Here is a 17254-nt window from a genome sequence, read left to right as displayed (position 1 = left end):
CTAAAAAAGAGGAAGCTGTAATAAAGGTGAAGGATGGACACAACTAAACACACCTAATGCTGAATATTTTGAAAGTTGTTGAAGCTTCTGTGTAATTTTCTGGTAAATATATGCTTCTTACTTTTTCCTGACACTGAAAAACCATTATTGTGTATTTAATGGTTGTTTTGATTGGATATTAAGTAAATAAAGGGTGGTCTCTGACTTTTGCACAGTACTCTATGCACCCTTAACTTTGACCACTACCTGTGCTGCTGCCTTTGTGAAGTAAGTTAATTCCTCTTCCTCATCCCGGTGCTCTGATAAGCACTCAAGCGTGAACCACCCCTGCAATACAGGCCTTACAAGCATTCCTAGCATTATTTATTCAGTATTATTCAGTACATCTGGTTTGTTGTGTCATTGCATCATAAATGAAATGTGCTTGATATATTAGGGGAGATTGATTTAACAAGGCTGAATGTCATACATATGCATCATGACAACAACGTGTAAGGAGCGAGAGGGGGTATGCAGCAGGAGGTTTAATGTCTGAGGGAATACGACACTATAAAAAGTTTGAGTACCACCGATCCAAGTTATTGAATAAGACAAATAATTTGAAACTCTAAAATGGAGGGGAGAGCGAGACAGAACATAACATATTTCAGTTTTTAATAATTTTGAAAGTGTTTGAGCAAGATTGTTTTTTTATACAACCAGCCTACACATCTGTGCCACACATGAATTCATACACTTTATTTCTGGTGCCTATTGTTTATGAAGAATTCAGCTGAAAGTGACAGGAGTGCAACCTTTAGAACGTACTCTATAGGTGGGGTTAACTGTAACAGAGGAGTTTGTTGTAACAGTAGCTGAAAAGCTTGGTCATTTTAATACAATATAAATTTAATACAATGCTATGTTGTTTTAACCAGACAAACTTTCCAACTTGAATGTATGAAAATATATTCATTAAAATAAATATGATTAGTAAAAATAGACTGAATTTGAGATGTATTTATTTACATAATATTTGAAGCATATTTTTTTATTAATCTGTGCATGAAAAGGTCCAAAAATGTACTGTTTTGAATTAATATGAGAGAATATGGACTTTTCTCATAGTTTACTTTAGAAGGCTTAGTTATTACACTGTGTTAGAACTAACCCTGCCGTGTGGGGGCTGTATTTTAGCATGCCCACCTCTCACTGCATGCTGTTACAGCCACCAAGAAGGTGAATAAAAATAATATAGGAGTGAATTCTGTGACTTGTACACACAATAATTGAAAATCAATTATGTTAAAAAAAAGTTAAGGTACAAAAAGTCTTTAGGGTGAATATTAGTCCAGTTGCTGTCAAAATTCACAAATGATGTTACAATGGAGATAGAAGAGCATGTATAAAAGCACAGTCAACCTGAACCTGTTTAGATACATTAAATATCCATGTTGCATTTTACCCCGTGTTAGTTTACGCCCCCCACCCCCAACTTATTAATTGTAAATGCAGTAATTGTAAAATATTGTAAAAAAGGAACTCCTCATTCCACTCCACAGTACCACAACTGAAATAAGCATGCATATATGATGGCCAATTGAGCTACCTGATCTATCTTCACTGGTGGTTTAGTGAGCAAGACAACTGTTTGAAAAGTCTTTTCTGCCCAGATACAGCCAAACGTCTTCAAGTCATTGAAATTCACCTCATGACACAGCATGGCAATGACACAAAACACACAACCCTGGCAACCAAGGAGATTTGCACGGCCACAAAGTATTGCGTTGACTAGCTAAGTGAAGTAGTCAATCTAGATCAAGTGAAGCACGTGTTTCACATGCTGAAAAAGAGCCTGAAGGCGGCGAGACCCAGCAACTAGTGGTCACTTATGAACATATCGCTACAGGCCTCGAAGTACATCACCAGAAAAAAACCTATGTACACTCACTGTATGTCCAAAAGGATCCAGACATCCCTTCTGATTACTGAATCCAGCTACTTTGCTGACACAGGCTCACCTGTGTAATTTCTGTTGAATGGGATTCTCTGGGGCAGTGGTACGTGAGCCTAAGGTCACCATGCCCAGTGCCAGGCATTGGCTAGAGGGGTATAAAGCTCCTTAGCATTCTCTGGAGTGATGGAGCTCCATAAGACACCTTAAGAATGAGCTAGAGTGCCGTTTGTGATCCAGAACTAATCATCCAACATCACTACCTGTCCTCACTAATGCTCTTGTGGTTGAATGCAGTCAGATCCTCACAGCAATATTCCAACATCTAGTGTAAAGCGTTCCAGAGGAGTAGAGGCTGTTACTGTAGCAAAGGGGGGGTCTTGACACTGTATTTACGATCCAAAATGACCAGTGAACCTACACGTGTCTTCTGAGTTTTTATATGTCATGTTGATAATGGTAAAAAAAAATGGACTTTGAAAATAATGGACTTTGAAAAAATGGACTTTGAAAAAAACTTTAAGCCAAAACTTTACCCCTACACTAATGTAAAACAGTGTCTTAGGCAGCATATTTGTACACATTTTGTTTAACCCTTTAAAGGGCCAGGGCCCATCAGCAGGCCCAAAGTTTTATTACACACTTCTATAACCTAAGAATAGCTCAGCCAGTGTGCGTTGAAGTCCCTGTACTTACCGAATAATTAGCCTTAGTATGTAATGAGCCTGGGATTTTATTGGATTAATAACTTTCTGTGAGGGAGCTTTTAGCCACATCAAATGCTTCGGACGTCTGGTTCCTATCACCACCACTGTGAATTCAGTACATTTCTCTAGAACAGAGCATTTCACATAAACCACTCTGAATGACTTTATTTACACCTCAATTAAATTATGCAAAACTGGTGGAATTCCTCTTTAAGCATGGAGTCCTTGCTGAACATTTTTGTTTAAGTACTTTTTGTGCCCCAAGACAAGGTGACTAAGTTATCGTATCATTTCTAAAAGGATGCAGTTTAGCTCCAGCAGGTGTTGAAGAACACAAAAAACATATGCTGACCGGTCATTCATTATAACCACCTCCTTGAATCTATTCTCATTGTCCATTGTATCAGCTCCACTTACTATATAGGAGCACTTTGTAATTCTACAATTACAGACTGTAGTCCATCTGTTTCTCTGCATACTTTCTTGGCCCCCTTTCACCCTGTTCTTCAATGGTCAGGACGCCCACTGGACCATCATAGAGCAGGTATTATTTGGGTGGTGGATCATTCTCAGCACTGCAGTAACATTGATGTGGTGGTGGTGTGTTAGTGTGTGTTGTGCTGGTGTGAGTAGATCAGACACAGCAGTGCTGCTGGAGTTTTTAAACACCGTGTCCACTCACTGTCCACTCAATTAGGCATCACCTTGTAGATGTAAAGTCAGAGTCAGTAGCTCATCTGTTGCTGCACTGTTGGCGTTGGTCATCCTCTAATCCTTCATCAGTGGTCACAGGACACTGTTGGCTGGATATTTTTGGTTCTCAGTCCAGCAGTGACACTGAAGTGTTTAAAACCTCCAGCCGCACTGCTGTGTCTGATCCACTCACACCAGCGCAACACTCAGTAATAATACCTGCTCTGTGGGGGTCCTGTGGGGGTCCTGACCAGTGAAGAACAGGGTAAAAGGGGTTAACAAAGTATGCAGAGAAACAGATGGACTACGGTCTGTGTTTGTAGAACTACAAAGTGCTCCTATATAGTAAGTGGAGCTGATATAATGGATGAGTGTAGAAACAAGGAGGTGGTCATGATGAAGTGGTTCGTGTGTATCTTCTTAAAAAAGACTTTTTTCTTTTAAAATTTAGAATTACTGAAATTACAAAGACCTGCTATACAGTTTTCTGTTTGCTGCACAAGCTCAGCTCTTTGTGCTGAACGCATTCGCGCGGAGTTCTGCTGCGCCGTGTTGCTAAAACTGCTCCGCTGCGAACTTTAAAGGCAGATGAAATTGTAACAAGTGATGAATTAATTGGTGAGGCTCCTCCGCCGCCGCAGACAGATGGGCTCGTTAAGAGCGCTGATGACATTTGTTAGTTGCACATTTAACTGTTGTGGTGATGGTGGAGGCGCAAAGGCGGCGAGGAAAACAAGCCCTGAGCCCCGAGGCCTCCACACGAGAGAGAGAGAGAGAGAGAGAGAGAGAGAGAGAGAGAGAGAGAGAGAGAGAGAGAGAGAGAGAGAGAGAGAGAGAGAGAGCGCCAGCCTCCCCCATCTGAAGCGCAGAGCCGAGCAGCAGCGTGAGCTGTGAAACAGCGCCCTCTAGTGGACGTTCACAGAAACTGTCACGTCTGTCACAGACTGAATTAAAATAAAAGGAAAGAAGAGCAAGTCAAAGGTAAACAGGAGCTCATATCACAGTGCTGCACATATATAATGCTGAATGCACTACTGTTGGTCCTTGCCGGGTGTGAATGCCGCACCATTTAAGGTGGAATGGATAAATTAGAATGAGAAGGGAGCGAATAGGAAACCAACTTCAGACTGTAGTTTCGCAGCAAGTGCCTCGGTTTAGACTTTGGCCAGCGTTTCCCGCCGGACTTGTGTTGTTTTCACGGGGCGTTTCCAGGTCTTTTTAACAGGCCTTTGCTGTGAATGAAGCTGAAGGCCGGACTGAAGTGAACTCTCACTCACAACTGTCATAAACTCACATGCTTAACCGAGCGCGCGGGACTCACAGCTTAATCCCAGGCAAAAACCCAGAGAAAAAACATCTTTCTTAAGACTGTCTCAAAGACATAAAGCAGATGTCAGTATTGTATTAATAAAGGATCACTGATTTCTGAGTTCCCACCTTTAAGAGAAGAGGTGAACATAAGCACTTCATTGTAAGAAGCTGTGGTGAAAAGTGTGAGTTCTCCTTCTTACACTGACTGAGTTCTGTGACAGAGAATAGAGCTGTATAAGAAAACAATGAGATTTTACACTTTTCTTATGGAAATATTACTCAGCTGAGACTGGGGTGAGATGAGTCAGACACAAAACAGCTCATCCACATGTGTGACAATATTTTAATCAAATTGAGAAAATCTTATTTCTCAGGAGCTAAATTTTACGGCTTTAGTCTCGCTCTGATTTCAAACAGGACTTAAGCATCTTTAGGACAAGTACATGAGATTAAGAGGAGATCTCATTTAGAATACTTCTTTGCTCTGGGTAATAGAGTTGTAATTGCCACTTATTCACCTGTAATTGTTATTATCCTAGATCATTTACCCTGTTAGACTAAAGACTTTTTGTTGTGGGACTCGAGGTGGAGCTGTTCTCTCTGCACTGATTTCATTTACAGAGAACACTGTTTGTGCTCTGAGGCTGAAAGTGAAAAATCGAATAAAATGCATTTGTGAATTACTGAAGAATTTACAGAAGAGAGAACTGCTGGATGGCTAATCTGTAAAAAAGTGCTGTTTTTATTCATAAAGTTTCATGAAAAGGATGTCATTCATTCAGGCCACACACAAAAAAAAAAACAAACAAATTTATGCAACACATTTCCATAGGCTGAGTAGGTTGAGTGTACATACACTTTTTTTACCACAACATAGAGTTCAATTGTTGATGGAACAATACTGATAGATTTCAGTGCAATTTATTTGGGTTTCATTGGTATTGGATTCTCTTTGGATCACTGTAAAGTTTTCATTCATTGAAATGTACTTTCATTAAATTTTGTCCATTTTACATGAACTGGTTCACTTATTTAATATCAATTTTAATATCAATTAATATCAATATCAGTTTTTGAGTGCACAGTGGAGGAAAGAATAAAAACAAAAATAACAGTAGTTTTTGTTACACATTTTATTTGGGTCTGGCATCCACACATTTATCACTGGAGCTTACAAATGTTACTATATATGACGTAAGAGTGCACTGGTGGAGTTTTGTTAGTCTATTGCTTCAGTCATAGTGGACAGGCTACTGCTATACAAGTTATACTGAGTTATTAAGAAGGCCGTAATACTCTTTTCAGTCAAATTATATATTATATTTCAATACATCTTTAAACTGATTATGCAATTAATCATGAGAACTCAACAGTGAAGTACTGCTGCATTGACACACGCCTGAAATGACAGAAGGCACGTTAGGCCGTTTTCCATAATCACTACTGTTCCACACTCACATATACATAACATTACTGCATCTGCCCATAATTTTCTCATACACCGTAATGCTGGACTTTTGAGGTTAACCTTTGGCATGACCTGCACTGTAACAACAAACACAAATAGGTAGAAAAAAATGTTGCAATGGTCCCCCACCAAACGTTTTTGAATCAGACGTACAAACCCAACAGCAAGCATACGTTTCTTATTATTTAACACAGTATAAAACATATTTAAAATATGTAAAAAAGCAGCTAATGTGCCTATTTCAGACAAACGAAGACAATATATATAACAGCATAGATTACAATAACACATGGAAAAAATGTCAGTTACTTTTCCATAGCGAACAAAAAACAAGTCTTTTCCTTACAACAGGATTTGGTAACATTAATACTCATTAATACTTGTCGTAATCACAAATTTTTCCTTTTCGTAGCTTCTATTCAGGATGGCAGTAACACACATGACATGATTTATAGTGAAATGATGTAACATGCTCTTGGCACCTGATGTTCATAAGGACTACTGTGGTCTGATTATGATATATATCGCACTGTTATTTGTCTTAATATTAATGCAAAATAAAAACTTCTTAACAGGCCCTAAGTGGTTTTAAACATTTGGCAGAGGAATCCCTTTTGTAATAATCCAAATAAAAAAATTTTCAAGGCAAAATGATAACATGGAAATGTTGGTATAGGCAGACCCAAAGTAATATATTTTTTTACATGAATGAGTAATAATAATAATAATAATAATTATAATAATAAAAAAGAGCAGGTTGTATAATAGTCTCTCTTGCGCTGCTTTGTTTCTTCTGAGCACCTTGTTATCTGCCCACAATAGCAGAACACTGTCCTCCTCCAGCCATTATGCGTCCATCCAAACTGAGTCCTGATACAGACCACATACAAGTCAATCAGTGTGGGTGAGAGCTCAAGTATAGCTGAAGTTCAGGTTTCCCTGAAAGAACCAATCGACTTGACGAGCGCTGCCCACTCTGGCGGTCTCGTGGCCAGTCTTCAGTCGTCTTTCCCTCAGGTCATAAACTGCGTGTAGCCCTCGGCACCTGTTACTATCACATCCATCCATATTCGCATGGCCTCTGGGGAAGGGGCCACCATGAAGTACAGCCGGTCGTGGGTCTTCACGCAAAAGGTCAGGGAGGGATTCGGACTCTGTTGGGACACAACAAAGAGAAAAGCGTGTGTAGGGTGAGGAGAAGTGACAGAATAACAGTAGACGGGGGGAAAAAAATGAAGCAGAGGGAAGCATGACGAAATGAACGTGAAGCTGCCTTTGATCTGCGTCTCTTTCTGCTTGCCGTAAGAAATTCTCTTTACAACGAGATGTCTGTGTTTAAACTTTCACTATAAACTCGCCGACCATCAGGACGAGATCGATGGCTCTGGCTTTGCGTGGCGTGGTAACTTATTGATGCTGATTCTAAACAGAGGGTGTAAATACAGTGCAGAGGTAAGACAGCGGGCGTTTTTACCTTTGTGGCGCTGCGTAGATGGTCATAATAGACTTCCTCGATGGCCTGGAAGTAGATGACTCCCTTTAGCTTGGTCTCATGCTTGTCTGAAAACAGAAAAGGGCTTTTAATGAATAATAGGAAAAAAAATAAGGCTTATTTGTTTTATTAAATTAATAATAATTTATTTTTACTATTATAATTTGTATCATTTTTACAAGTATGATGAGACGGTAACAAGTCTATTGCAAAGCTGTTTAAGAAACAACACAAGCTAAGAGGATAAGCAGTGGTCAATAATGCTTGTTAAATGGTTGCAGCTGTGGACAATTAATTATTTAACTGCTAATTTCCTAGTGCTGGTTTTACAAGAAAATGCTGCTCCATTCACATTTAACAAATGACTTTTATGACTTAAAGAGCCAAAAAAAAGAAAGAATAAAAGCATTTTTAAGGACATATTCGTAAACCCATAGGTTCTTGTAAGCATCTTGTAAATTCTGTATAATTTACAGCTCCTCCTATTATTGCAGTTTCCTTCAGGACTGATAAAAGTTTCTGTTTATCGACACATTCAAATGGTTTGGAGGCCACAGCTCATATAACACCTACCGCTTTGCATCTGTGCTCGCAGTGGAGATGTTTTGTTTTATTTATCGCTGACATAAATCTGTCAAAATCAGCATCGCCCCAGGGACTAAACCCAGCATTTACAGTATAAGCTATAGCACATACAGCGTGAGTCACCTAAAACCACCACTGACGCTTTTTAATGGAGTCTCAATGCCACCCACTGGAAACCATAATTCTAAGGAACTCCTCTTTTCAAGTTAAAGCCAATTTATTTTAATCTTTCAAAAAAAAATAGAGAGAGAAAAAAAAAAATCTCATAAGCACCGCGCCTGACGAATACTTCTGAAGCACCACAGTGCGCTGTAAGCTTCCTCACACCTGTATCTCTGGTTTAAACTTAATAGTTTCCTTTGAAACGGCTCCCGCCTGTTTTTTTTCCCTTTATTTTTACGATCCTGCCTCTTTTCATTATCCAAATGTGCTTAGTAATGGGCTAAATTGTTTTGGGCTTTTTTTCTGTTTTTGAAGAGTTGTAAGTCTGGTTTTGTTAGTCACGACCAAGCCGGGGGTAAATCTCCCTACCCCCTCCTCCCCACCTCCCTTGCACACCCCTCTCAAACGCAGGGCTGGAGAAAGTATTGCAGTTTATTTCATCATCATCATCACTACTACTAACATGGGGAGTGAGGGGGTGAAAAGGCTACACACATGAGCTACGTGTGTGTGTAAGATAGAGAGAGTGAAAAGCGAGAAAGGCAGGACAAGTGAAGAAAAAGAATGTATAGTGAGGAGAACGGCCAAAAACATCAGAACATGCCATGACTTCATTATAACGAGGGCGGGTCACGGGTTGCGAAGATATTGCTTGTTTTCTGCCTGCTGAAGCTCTGACATTCTCCAGTCGTTTTCGCAAATTATTCTATCGTTTAAAATGAAGCTCTATTCAAAATAATAAGAAATGAAGCGCGGCCAAAAAGTGAATCTGAACTGAATCATGCGCTTCTCTACAGTTTAATCCAAGGGCGCGCGCTTTTTCAGTGAGTTCTGCTTTAAAATTTCTCTTTTATTCAAAATATTTTATGTAACATAATATGTTTAGTATTTCTGGAATCTGGTGCATCAAATGTGATTAATGTCAAAAGTGATGCAGTAAATGGGATTTCATGACTGTCGCTCTGTTTTCAGCCACGGTGGGAGAAAACTTTATTTAATTTGACCGGGACCGGGTTCAGCAGAACATCTCCCTCTCAGAGCTACCACCTATTCACCTACCCACGTAGTAGGAGAAGGTCCTCTTTAGACGGTCAAAGACGAACCAGCGCTTCTTCCACGATTTGATCTTGCCGCCCATCTTAACCAAGTGGCCTTTGCACATTTTCTCGGTGACGATGACATAGGGGCAGGTGTCCACGCAGTGACCCGCTGACTCCACATGAGACCGCAGGTCAAACTCCTCCTTTCGGATGGGCAGGTAGCGTGTCATTGGACGAGCCTGGGAGAGGGTGGAGTTTAGATTTAGATGAGGAACAGGTTCTGTAATTTTTGGGCACACTGAAAAAAAAGATTCAGTCTTTTAACTTAAAAAGTAACCTGGCTGCCTTAAAATGTTGAGGTAATTGAAATTCTAATAGCAAGTTAACAACAACAATCTGTGCTTTACATTCTGTTAACCTATTATTTGAAGTTAATTAATTATTTAATTAAAAATTCTAAGGCAGCCTAGTAACTTCAAAAACATTAGATAATTTTTTACAATGCAGGCTTTTTAGTACACATGTAATGTGTACTGTAAGCAGGGCTGGGCAATATGACAATATTTAACATTAAATTATGTCACAATATGTCACCACACTGTTCTCTGAGCATACTGTGGATATCATCAGTAATTTGAAAGAAACACTTCCCAACTGCATGTTTAATTAGAAAGAGGGCATATTTAGGCCTGTTTAATTGAATTAAGGGCAGCACAGTGTGTGAAATGCTGAAAACAAATCACTGAATTTATATTTTTGATAATTTTTTTAAGTGGCAGTAATTAGTCTCTTACAACTTATTAGATGTCAGAAAAAAATAAATACTGTGACACGCTGCATCATGAAAATTTCTTTAAGTATGGTGATATTACATATTCATAGCCTAGTTCCAACTGGAAATGATTCTAAAAAGTTATTAACAATGTATTTTACAACACAATATTATTATCTAATAAATATTATTGTTATTGTTCTAACGTATCACTGTTGCAAATATTAAATGTGCACAATATTTATTTATTACTATTGTACTATTTATTACTAGCTGTCAGAATTACTTGATTTAAAAAAAAAAGAAATTAGATTGTACTCTTTTTGATGAATCAGCAGTGATTAGTCTGCAGTTTGTATGATGATTACGCATGTTAAACCCTCCTACTGGTCTCTCTTACAGTAAGAAACAGAACTTGATGAACACACCCATTTCTTGAGCTCCATTTTTGGCTTCTTTTAGATATTTATTTATATTTTTTCAAGATATAATCTCTTTAAAGTTGGTATAAAGTTTTTTACAGGCTACCTAGTTTATCTCTTTTTTTCATACAATGCATTGTTTTGGATTTTTTGATAGTTTATACATGGTTTGTTATCATTCAGTTAAGTCCATTGTTACTGTTTGGCCTTTAAAAACTTTACAATTTTACAATTTGTCAAAACTAATCAGTACTTGATTACTTCTTTAATTATTACTGACAGCCCTAATTACTACTTGTTGTGCGGTAATTTTCCATAACAATGTAAGTGACAAAATACATTATACAGTAAGTCCTTTTTGAAGCATGTACACATGGTGTTTTTATAGTAACATTTTTTTAAACAACCTACTCGCCGAACAGCGTTTTCCAAATTTCCATATCTGTGTGGACGGCTCGGAATACATTTGTAAGGTGTATTCATACAGCGTCCTACGGTATTGCCCTGCCCTCTGTAATTCCTCGCCTCAGCCTCCGCCCCTCCTTTTTCCTCTCGTCTTTTCATCTTTTCATCCTGTCTTCCTCTCACCATCTGTCTGAATGTCTCCTCTCATCTGCCTGCTGTGCAGAGTGGTGCAGCCCCTGCGCTCTTCCCACAGCAACCTACCCCTCACCTTCGTGTTTCCCCCCCTACCCCACCTCCACCCCCAGGATTCACAAGTTGACCTGATAAAGACTTCCCACTCCTGACTTTGGTTGCTTACTGCATACGTTCATTGACCTCCACGCTGTAGGCAGGGATAAGTCACTTAGCCATTCGATTCAATTTATTTTCCACCCCACCCCATGGCTCTTTAGATTGACTTTTTACTGATACGGTTACAGCTGTGAGTGCTCTGTCACTCTGAGATCAGTGCGCAAGCCTGTCTTTCTAAGTGCTTCCTTTTATTTGAAGCTATTAAGCAATGGAATAAAATGCCAGCTGATCTGAAAACCTGTACATACTTTTATACAGTACTATGCAAAAGTCTGAGACTGTCCTTCATTTATTTAATTTCCAGTCAATACAGCTATTAAGTAATAGAAAAGTTGTCAGTGTTCTCAGAACAATGGACAGGACTCTCCAGAGTCCAGACCTTAACATCACTGAATGTGTTTGGGATTACTTTAATCATGAAAAAGCAGAAAATGCAACCAACTGCTAAGACTGAACTTTGGAAAACTGAAAGCAAGTCTCACTAAAAGAATGGAAGCTGTAATGAAAGCAAAGGATAGACACACTAAAAAGTTTTTTTAAAAGTGAATAATACTGAGTTGCTGAGGCGTCTGTTATTTTCAGTTAACTATATGTTTTGTGCTGTTTTTTTCCAGATGGAACAATTAATCATTTGCACTTAATGGCTGTTTTGACTGGAAATTAAATAAGTGAAGGGAAGTCACTGACTATTGCACAGTACTCCACTATTCCTTTAAGTAAAATGGAATTTAAGTAATCAGTGTCTTCCTTCATTTAATTGGACCAAGGACTATTCCATCACTAGTGGAAAAAACACTTTTAGTTTAACACATTAACACATTTTAGTTAATACAGCCAATTAATATTATTCCAAATAATTGTATGCAATTTCTATTGGTCCATTCATCATGAGATGTTCATGCAATGTAAAGAGCAGCTGTCATTTTCAAATAGTTTGGAAAAAAAAGCATTTCTTGTGTCAGCAGTGATTTGAGTTTTATCTTTATAAACTAACAACTGTGATTATCAAGGTGTGCTTTTATTCAATCTTGTATTGCATTTGTCTCTATTGTATTTGTATATATTGTGTATTTTGTGCTTCGTATCTTTCCGCCCAAGGCTGCATATTCGAAACACATTTTTTTCAGCCACTTGAGATTAATGTTTTTGTATATGGTACCTGACAAATAGAATAATGATCTAAAACCAAACACAAACTCTGGACATTAAAAGAGCAAAAAGCCCTCCAACGCTTTATGTCTGAAAGAACTCTCAGGCAAGCTGCACTCTGAGGGTGCAATTGATCTCCAAGCAGCTGGTGCTCTTTCATGTCTGCTCCCTTTCATAGCCCTGTGCTGACCTGAGAACAGTGTTTCTCCCTCAGCTTGACCTCCTCCTCCACAAGCCTCTGCCGGTGCGCGGTCTCGTCCTGCAGCCTCCTCTCCACCTCCTCTCGCCTCCTCCTCTCCTCTTCCAGCAGCTGCCTCCGAGCCTGCACCTCCCTCTCCTGAGAGAGAGAGAGAGAGAGAGAGAGAGAGAGAGAGAGAGAGAGAGTGAGAAAGAGAAAGAGAGAGAGAAGGGCATTGAACTAATAGTGAGAAGATGAAACAGGCTGAAGGAGGAAAAAAATACATTTGCAAAAGCACACAGTGAGAAGTGACTGGGGATGTATGAAAAAATAATTTCACAGGAGAATGTCAATATGTGTATTACTGTAGGAGAACTTGTTAAGAGCCCGTCTTTCATGTCAGTCACCCTTTGTAGGTAAGAAACAATCTTCAATGCGGCGGAGGCAGAGGGAGTTGAGGCTCTGCTTTAAAATTCAGGAGAGAGATTATATTTCGCAGACAATTAAAGTTTAATGGGACTCACACGACTCTCCACCAGTCGGGCCTTTTCCTGCTGAGCTTCCTTCAACATCTTCTCCATCTCCTCCAGCCTCAGCCCGGCCAGGCCGCTGCCACTGAGACACAAACACATCCAGCCGCACTGTTACTGTGGGAGCTCAAAGACGAACATAAGCGCTTACGTTCAACCGGTTGTGTTTTTTTTATGCAACTGGAGCAGCTGCTAGAAGGATGTCAGACTGTTGGAAGCGCTTGTTTGAAACTAGATTTCTTTCCCCACTACAACTCATTCGGCAAGGAACAGCCAACATTTTACAACTGATCTAAGTGCTAGCGCTCAGTTAGGGTTTGTTTTACTATCTCAAACAGAGAAAGGGAAGCTGACCGTAGGTCGGGACCCGGGGCTGTAGCTCTGACATATTAAAACTTCAAAGGGGATGAAAACATTGGTGAGAAATGGAGCCAAAACCTTTTCTGAGCTCCGAATCTAACTACTAGAATTGAAAAGTAGGCTGGCATCAAGAGAACATCCTCTCACGGCTGACAAAATACCCGAATCCTCCCCTACTACGGGGGAATACATAATATGACAGTCTACCCTTGTTCCGCCTCGGGACAAGACACAACTCTGAACAGGTGAGGAATCTCTTGTCTCTTGTATGGTTGGGGGTTGTCATGGCAACAGGCTGGGCAACTTTTCAAAAGGAGAGAACCACAAAAAATGACATTTAGGGGGAAATTGGGCAGGATGACCCGTTGTCAGGGGAACAGAGGCAGACCAACGTTCCCATGGAAACTGTCTCTCACCTTTCGGGTGAACAGGCAGAGTTGTTGCCAGTGGATACGCTGGTCTCCAGGCTGTCTGAGCTTTCTAGACTCAGAGTGTCGTACGCAGGGCCGCCTGCTGAGGGCACCTGGTGGTGCAGGATGGAGTGGTGCACAATGGGACCTCCTGTGGAAGGGTAAGGGCCGGTGAGCTGGGGGTGCGAGCCCTGCGGCGCCCCCCAGTGGAACTGGGGCTCCATGTCAAGCCTCTGTTTCAGATCCATGGGGCGGATTCTGGAGTCGTCAGATGTTTGGAGCCCTGGGGAGACGCGTATAGAGAGCAGGTGAAGCTTGACAAGAGAACAAATGAGAAGTACCTATATGTATCTTGTTTATTAGAAGCTCTTTTCCAATTGCAGTACACAGTACAGCTTCAAGAGTCCTGAACCTTTATGTGTACAGGCAGCAATTAACACTCAGCATGATATACACAAGTGCTACTGTCACAAGAAAGCCTTGTAACGTTATTTTGGTTTTTATTGTGTTGTACCATTTGCCAGCTGCCTTTCACATTGTGTGAACATTTCATGACAAATGAATTGATAGACATGGTCCAAAATTACTTGGAATACATGGAAGTCTATTGGCTATGTTAAGAATATTTGTTATTTTTTCTATCAAATTACTGTTTACAGTTTTCTTATGACATTTATGACACTCTTGTGACTGGCAAGCTTTTTTACCTTTGCCCTCCAGAGCGAGTCTCTTGGTGTCTGTGTCCAGATGCGAGGTCGACAGGTCTGGCAGGCTCTGGAGGTTAAGGAACAGGGTGGTAATGAACGATAATTCTACACATGTAATTTGAAGTGAAAGATCTGCAATGACAAGCCTGACCATTATAAGATATTGGCTGCCACAGATTGAGCCAACAGCTGTCATAACATGGCCCTGCAAAAATTAGTAGTAGACAACTCTGACAGTTTGGACGCTGCAAAACACAGCATCTGTAACGACTATGACAAAATCTTTAACCAAAATGGAGGTAATATCATTAGAGGTAACATAATGCAGCCTGTAAGTAATTGTACAGTGACAACATTTGTTGTTTTGGCTCCAAAATCCAGCACATTGGATTTGAAACGCAACAATGACTATGAGGTTAAAGTACAGAATGTTGGCTTTCATTTATGGAATCACAACCTGTTTTGTACATAACCATAAGTAACTGGACAAACTAACATAAATAAAATTGTCATGTTTAGCGTTTGCCGCGCAATCAGTAACTGCCTGAATCCTGCAATCCACAGACAATCCCCCAATGTTGGGTATCTTCCCTGGTGAATTTCTGCCAGACCTGTAAATGCAGCCATTTTCACTTCCTGCTTGTTTTGGGCTTTTGTCTTTGGCCTTGTCTCCAGTAAGTGAAATGCATACCCAGTGGGGTTCAGGTTAGGTGATTGACTTGGCCAGTCAAGAACATATCACATTTTGGGTCTGAAAATATCCACAGTATATTTTGGTATGTTTCCTGGTGCAATGTTTAGAGCCGTCCACTGAGTTTTGAGGTTTTTGTTTGGATCTGGGCAGATAATGTAGTTCCATATGCTTTACAGCATGCTTTATGGCAGTCACATCATCAGTGGATCATGAGCAGTTGTTTTTTTTCTCCACACGTTACTCATTGCATCACTTTGATCTCATAACAAGAAATGCAACGAACTTTTAGAAATCAAAAACGTTTGAAAGAGAAAGCAAGCCAAAAATTCTGACCCAAAACAACAAGCATACAATGAGGTGTCAAAATCTAAGGCTATACAAATAATGTTTAAGTGAGCACTGAGTTAAGTATTCATTGTAATGTATTGTATCCCACTTATTGCAATGTATTGTATTGCACTGCGCTGTGTTTAACTCTGTTTCTTTTCTCTAGGTATTAACATGGGCTTTTGTTTCCTGCAGTATCTGAGCTCAGGACTAGATTTCTCTCCAACCTATTTGTAACTAGCAAAGATACTTTCTCTAGATAGACAAAGCACTTTTTGTAAGTCGCTCTGGATAAGAGAGTCTGCTAAATGCTGTAAATCTAAATGTAATGGTAATTGTGAAATAAAATGAGAAGTAGTGATTAAAAACACTGTTTTATTCAACAGTGCCAAAGAGCAAAGTCTAACAAGAAAATAACAGAATTCATTGCCTTGGATGTGCAATTATTCTCTGTTGTCTAGGACGTTTCATTTAGTGGCACAAGCTGTAGTCTACATACTGTAATAATTTTAGTAAGTATGTAAACTGTTTTTTTTTTTGTCAGCTTTCTGTTTTTGGCCCAGTGTTCATTTCCACTACTCATAATGGCCTGCTTTTCTGGCATCAACACTTTTTGGTTCTCATTTTAAGAGACACCAGCAGCAGCCTACACCTGTAAATGCCACTGAATCAACTCTAGACATTTTAATTTTGGGTTTGGAATATATTACTGGCTAATTTTTCTTTATTATTATCAGTATAATATTTCTATTACAACTGGAAATTAAAACCGATAACTTTATGTTCATAAAGGCAAACGCATATGGTGACTAGTCTTCTTAAATTCACAGAAATGAACGGCACAGTGGGCACACAAGGAAGACTGGGGTTTACTGGTCCAGGCAGAAATGCTACTCTTATACCAATAACAGGGTTGCTGATATGATTTCCTCCTCATGGCAACACACACAAACACAAATATTGCATGTATTACTTAAAGATAAGCAGTAATATCGGAATCATGTTGATTTCAGCAAATATTTGCTTAAAAAATTATTGCCATGGGACAGACGTTTAGATCAGAGCTATATATTTCAAACCGATATTTAATGACATACAAAAGAGCAGAATGTTTAGGTCACACTGGGCTACTGTGCTAAATTGTCTTCTAAAATGCATTTTATTCATTTTACTGCATATGTAACCTTCCAGAACAAAATTCTATTTCCTTATAATGCTAATCCCAATAAATGTTAAATTCTCTGCATCGGCACTGGGATCAGCAGATAAACACATAAAAAAACTATGTGCCCACAATTTCCATATAAGTATTATCACTAGTAAACAGATCGGTTGAAAATCAAGCATGTATATATACACTTCTGATATATCACTATTTAACTACACAAACTGCTCTCTTTACACAGTTCTGCATCTTTATTATGGGTCATGTTATGCCAGCTGCAACATCTTTTCAACCTGCAGCATCGTTGGGTAGTTCAACACGCTTTAAGGAGAAGACTAACTGGCAATTCTGTTACATCTGCCAACAGATGCCCACGTTGGCTAGTGCCGTGCT

At 39.5% G+C, this 17254-nt stretch overlaps 1 protein-coding gene across 10 annotated transcripts in view; it reads right to left on the bottom strand.

Moving 5' to 3' along the window:
• Positions 1-5762: 5762 nt before the first annotated feature.
• phldb1a (pleckstrin homology-like domain, family B, member 1a) overlaps positions 5763-17254 on the bottom strand; it is an 80702-nt gene continuing 69210 nt past the window's right edge. For 9 of the 10 annotated variants that reach the window (XM_036580468.1, XM_036580471.1, XM_036580472.1 and 6 more), the window contains 7 exons: positions 14676-14742; positions 13975-14251; positions 13193-13283; positions 12681-12827; positions 9411-9630; positions 7587-7672; positions 6869-7266 (listed from right to left, as the gene is read on the bottom strand). In XM_036580468.1, the coding sequence (XP_036436361.1) occupies positions 7126-7266; positions 7587-7672; positions 9411-9630; positions 12681-12827; positions 13193-13283; positions 13975-14251; positions 14676-14742 (1029 nt within the window). In that variant the 3' untranslated portion in view covers positions 6869-7125. Of the gene's footprint in view, positions 7267-7586; positions 7673-9410; positions 9631-12680; positions 12828-13192; positions 13284-13974; positions 14252-14675; positions 14743-17254 lie in introns of all 10 variants that reach the window. The other variant, XM_036580467.1, reaches the window with a different exon arrangement.

Source organism: Colossoma macropomum, unplaced genomic scaffold (genome assembly GCF_904425465.1).
Source record: "Colossoma macropomum unplaced genomic scaffold, Colossoma_macropomum, whole genome shotgun sequence".
Classification (NCBI taxonomy): Eukaryota; Metazoa; Chordata; class Actinopteri; order Characiformes; family Serrasalmidae; genus Colossoma; species Colossoma macropomum.
The sequence above is the reverse complement of the archived record's forward strand: the minus strand, read 5'-3'. Positions and strand labels throughout refer to the sequence as shown.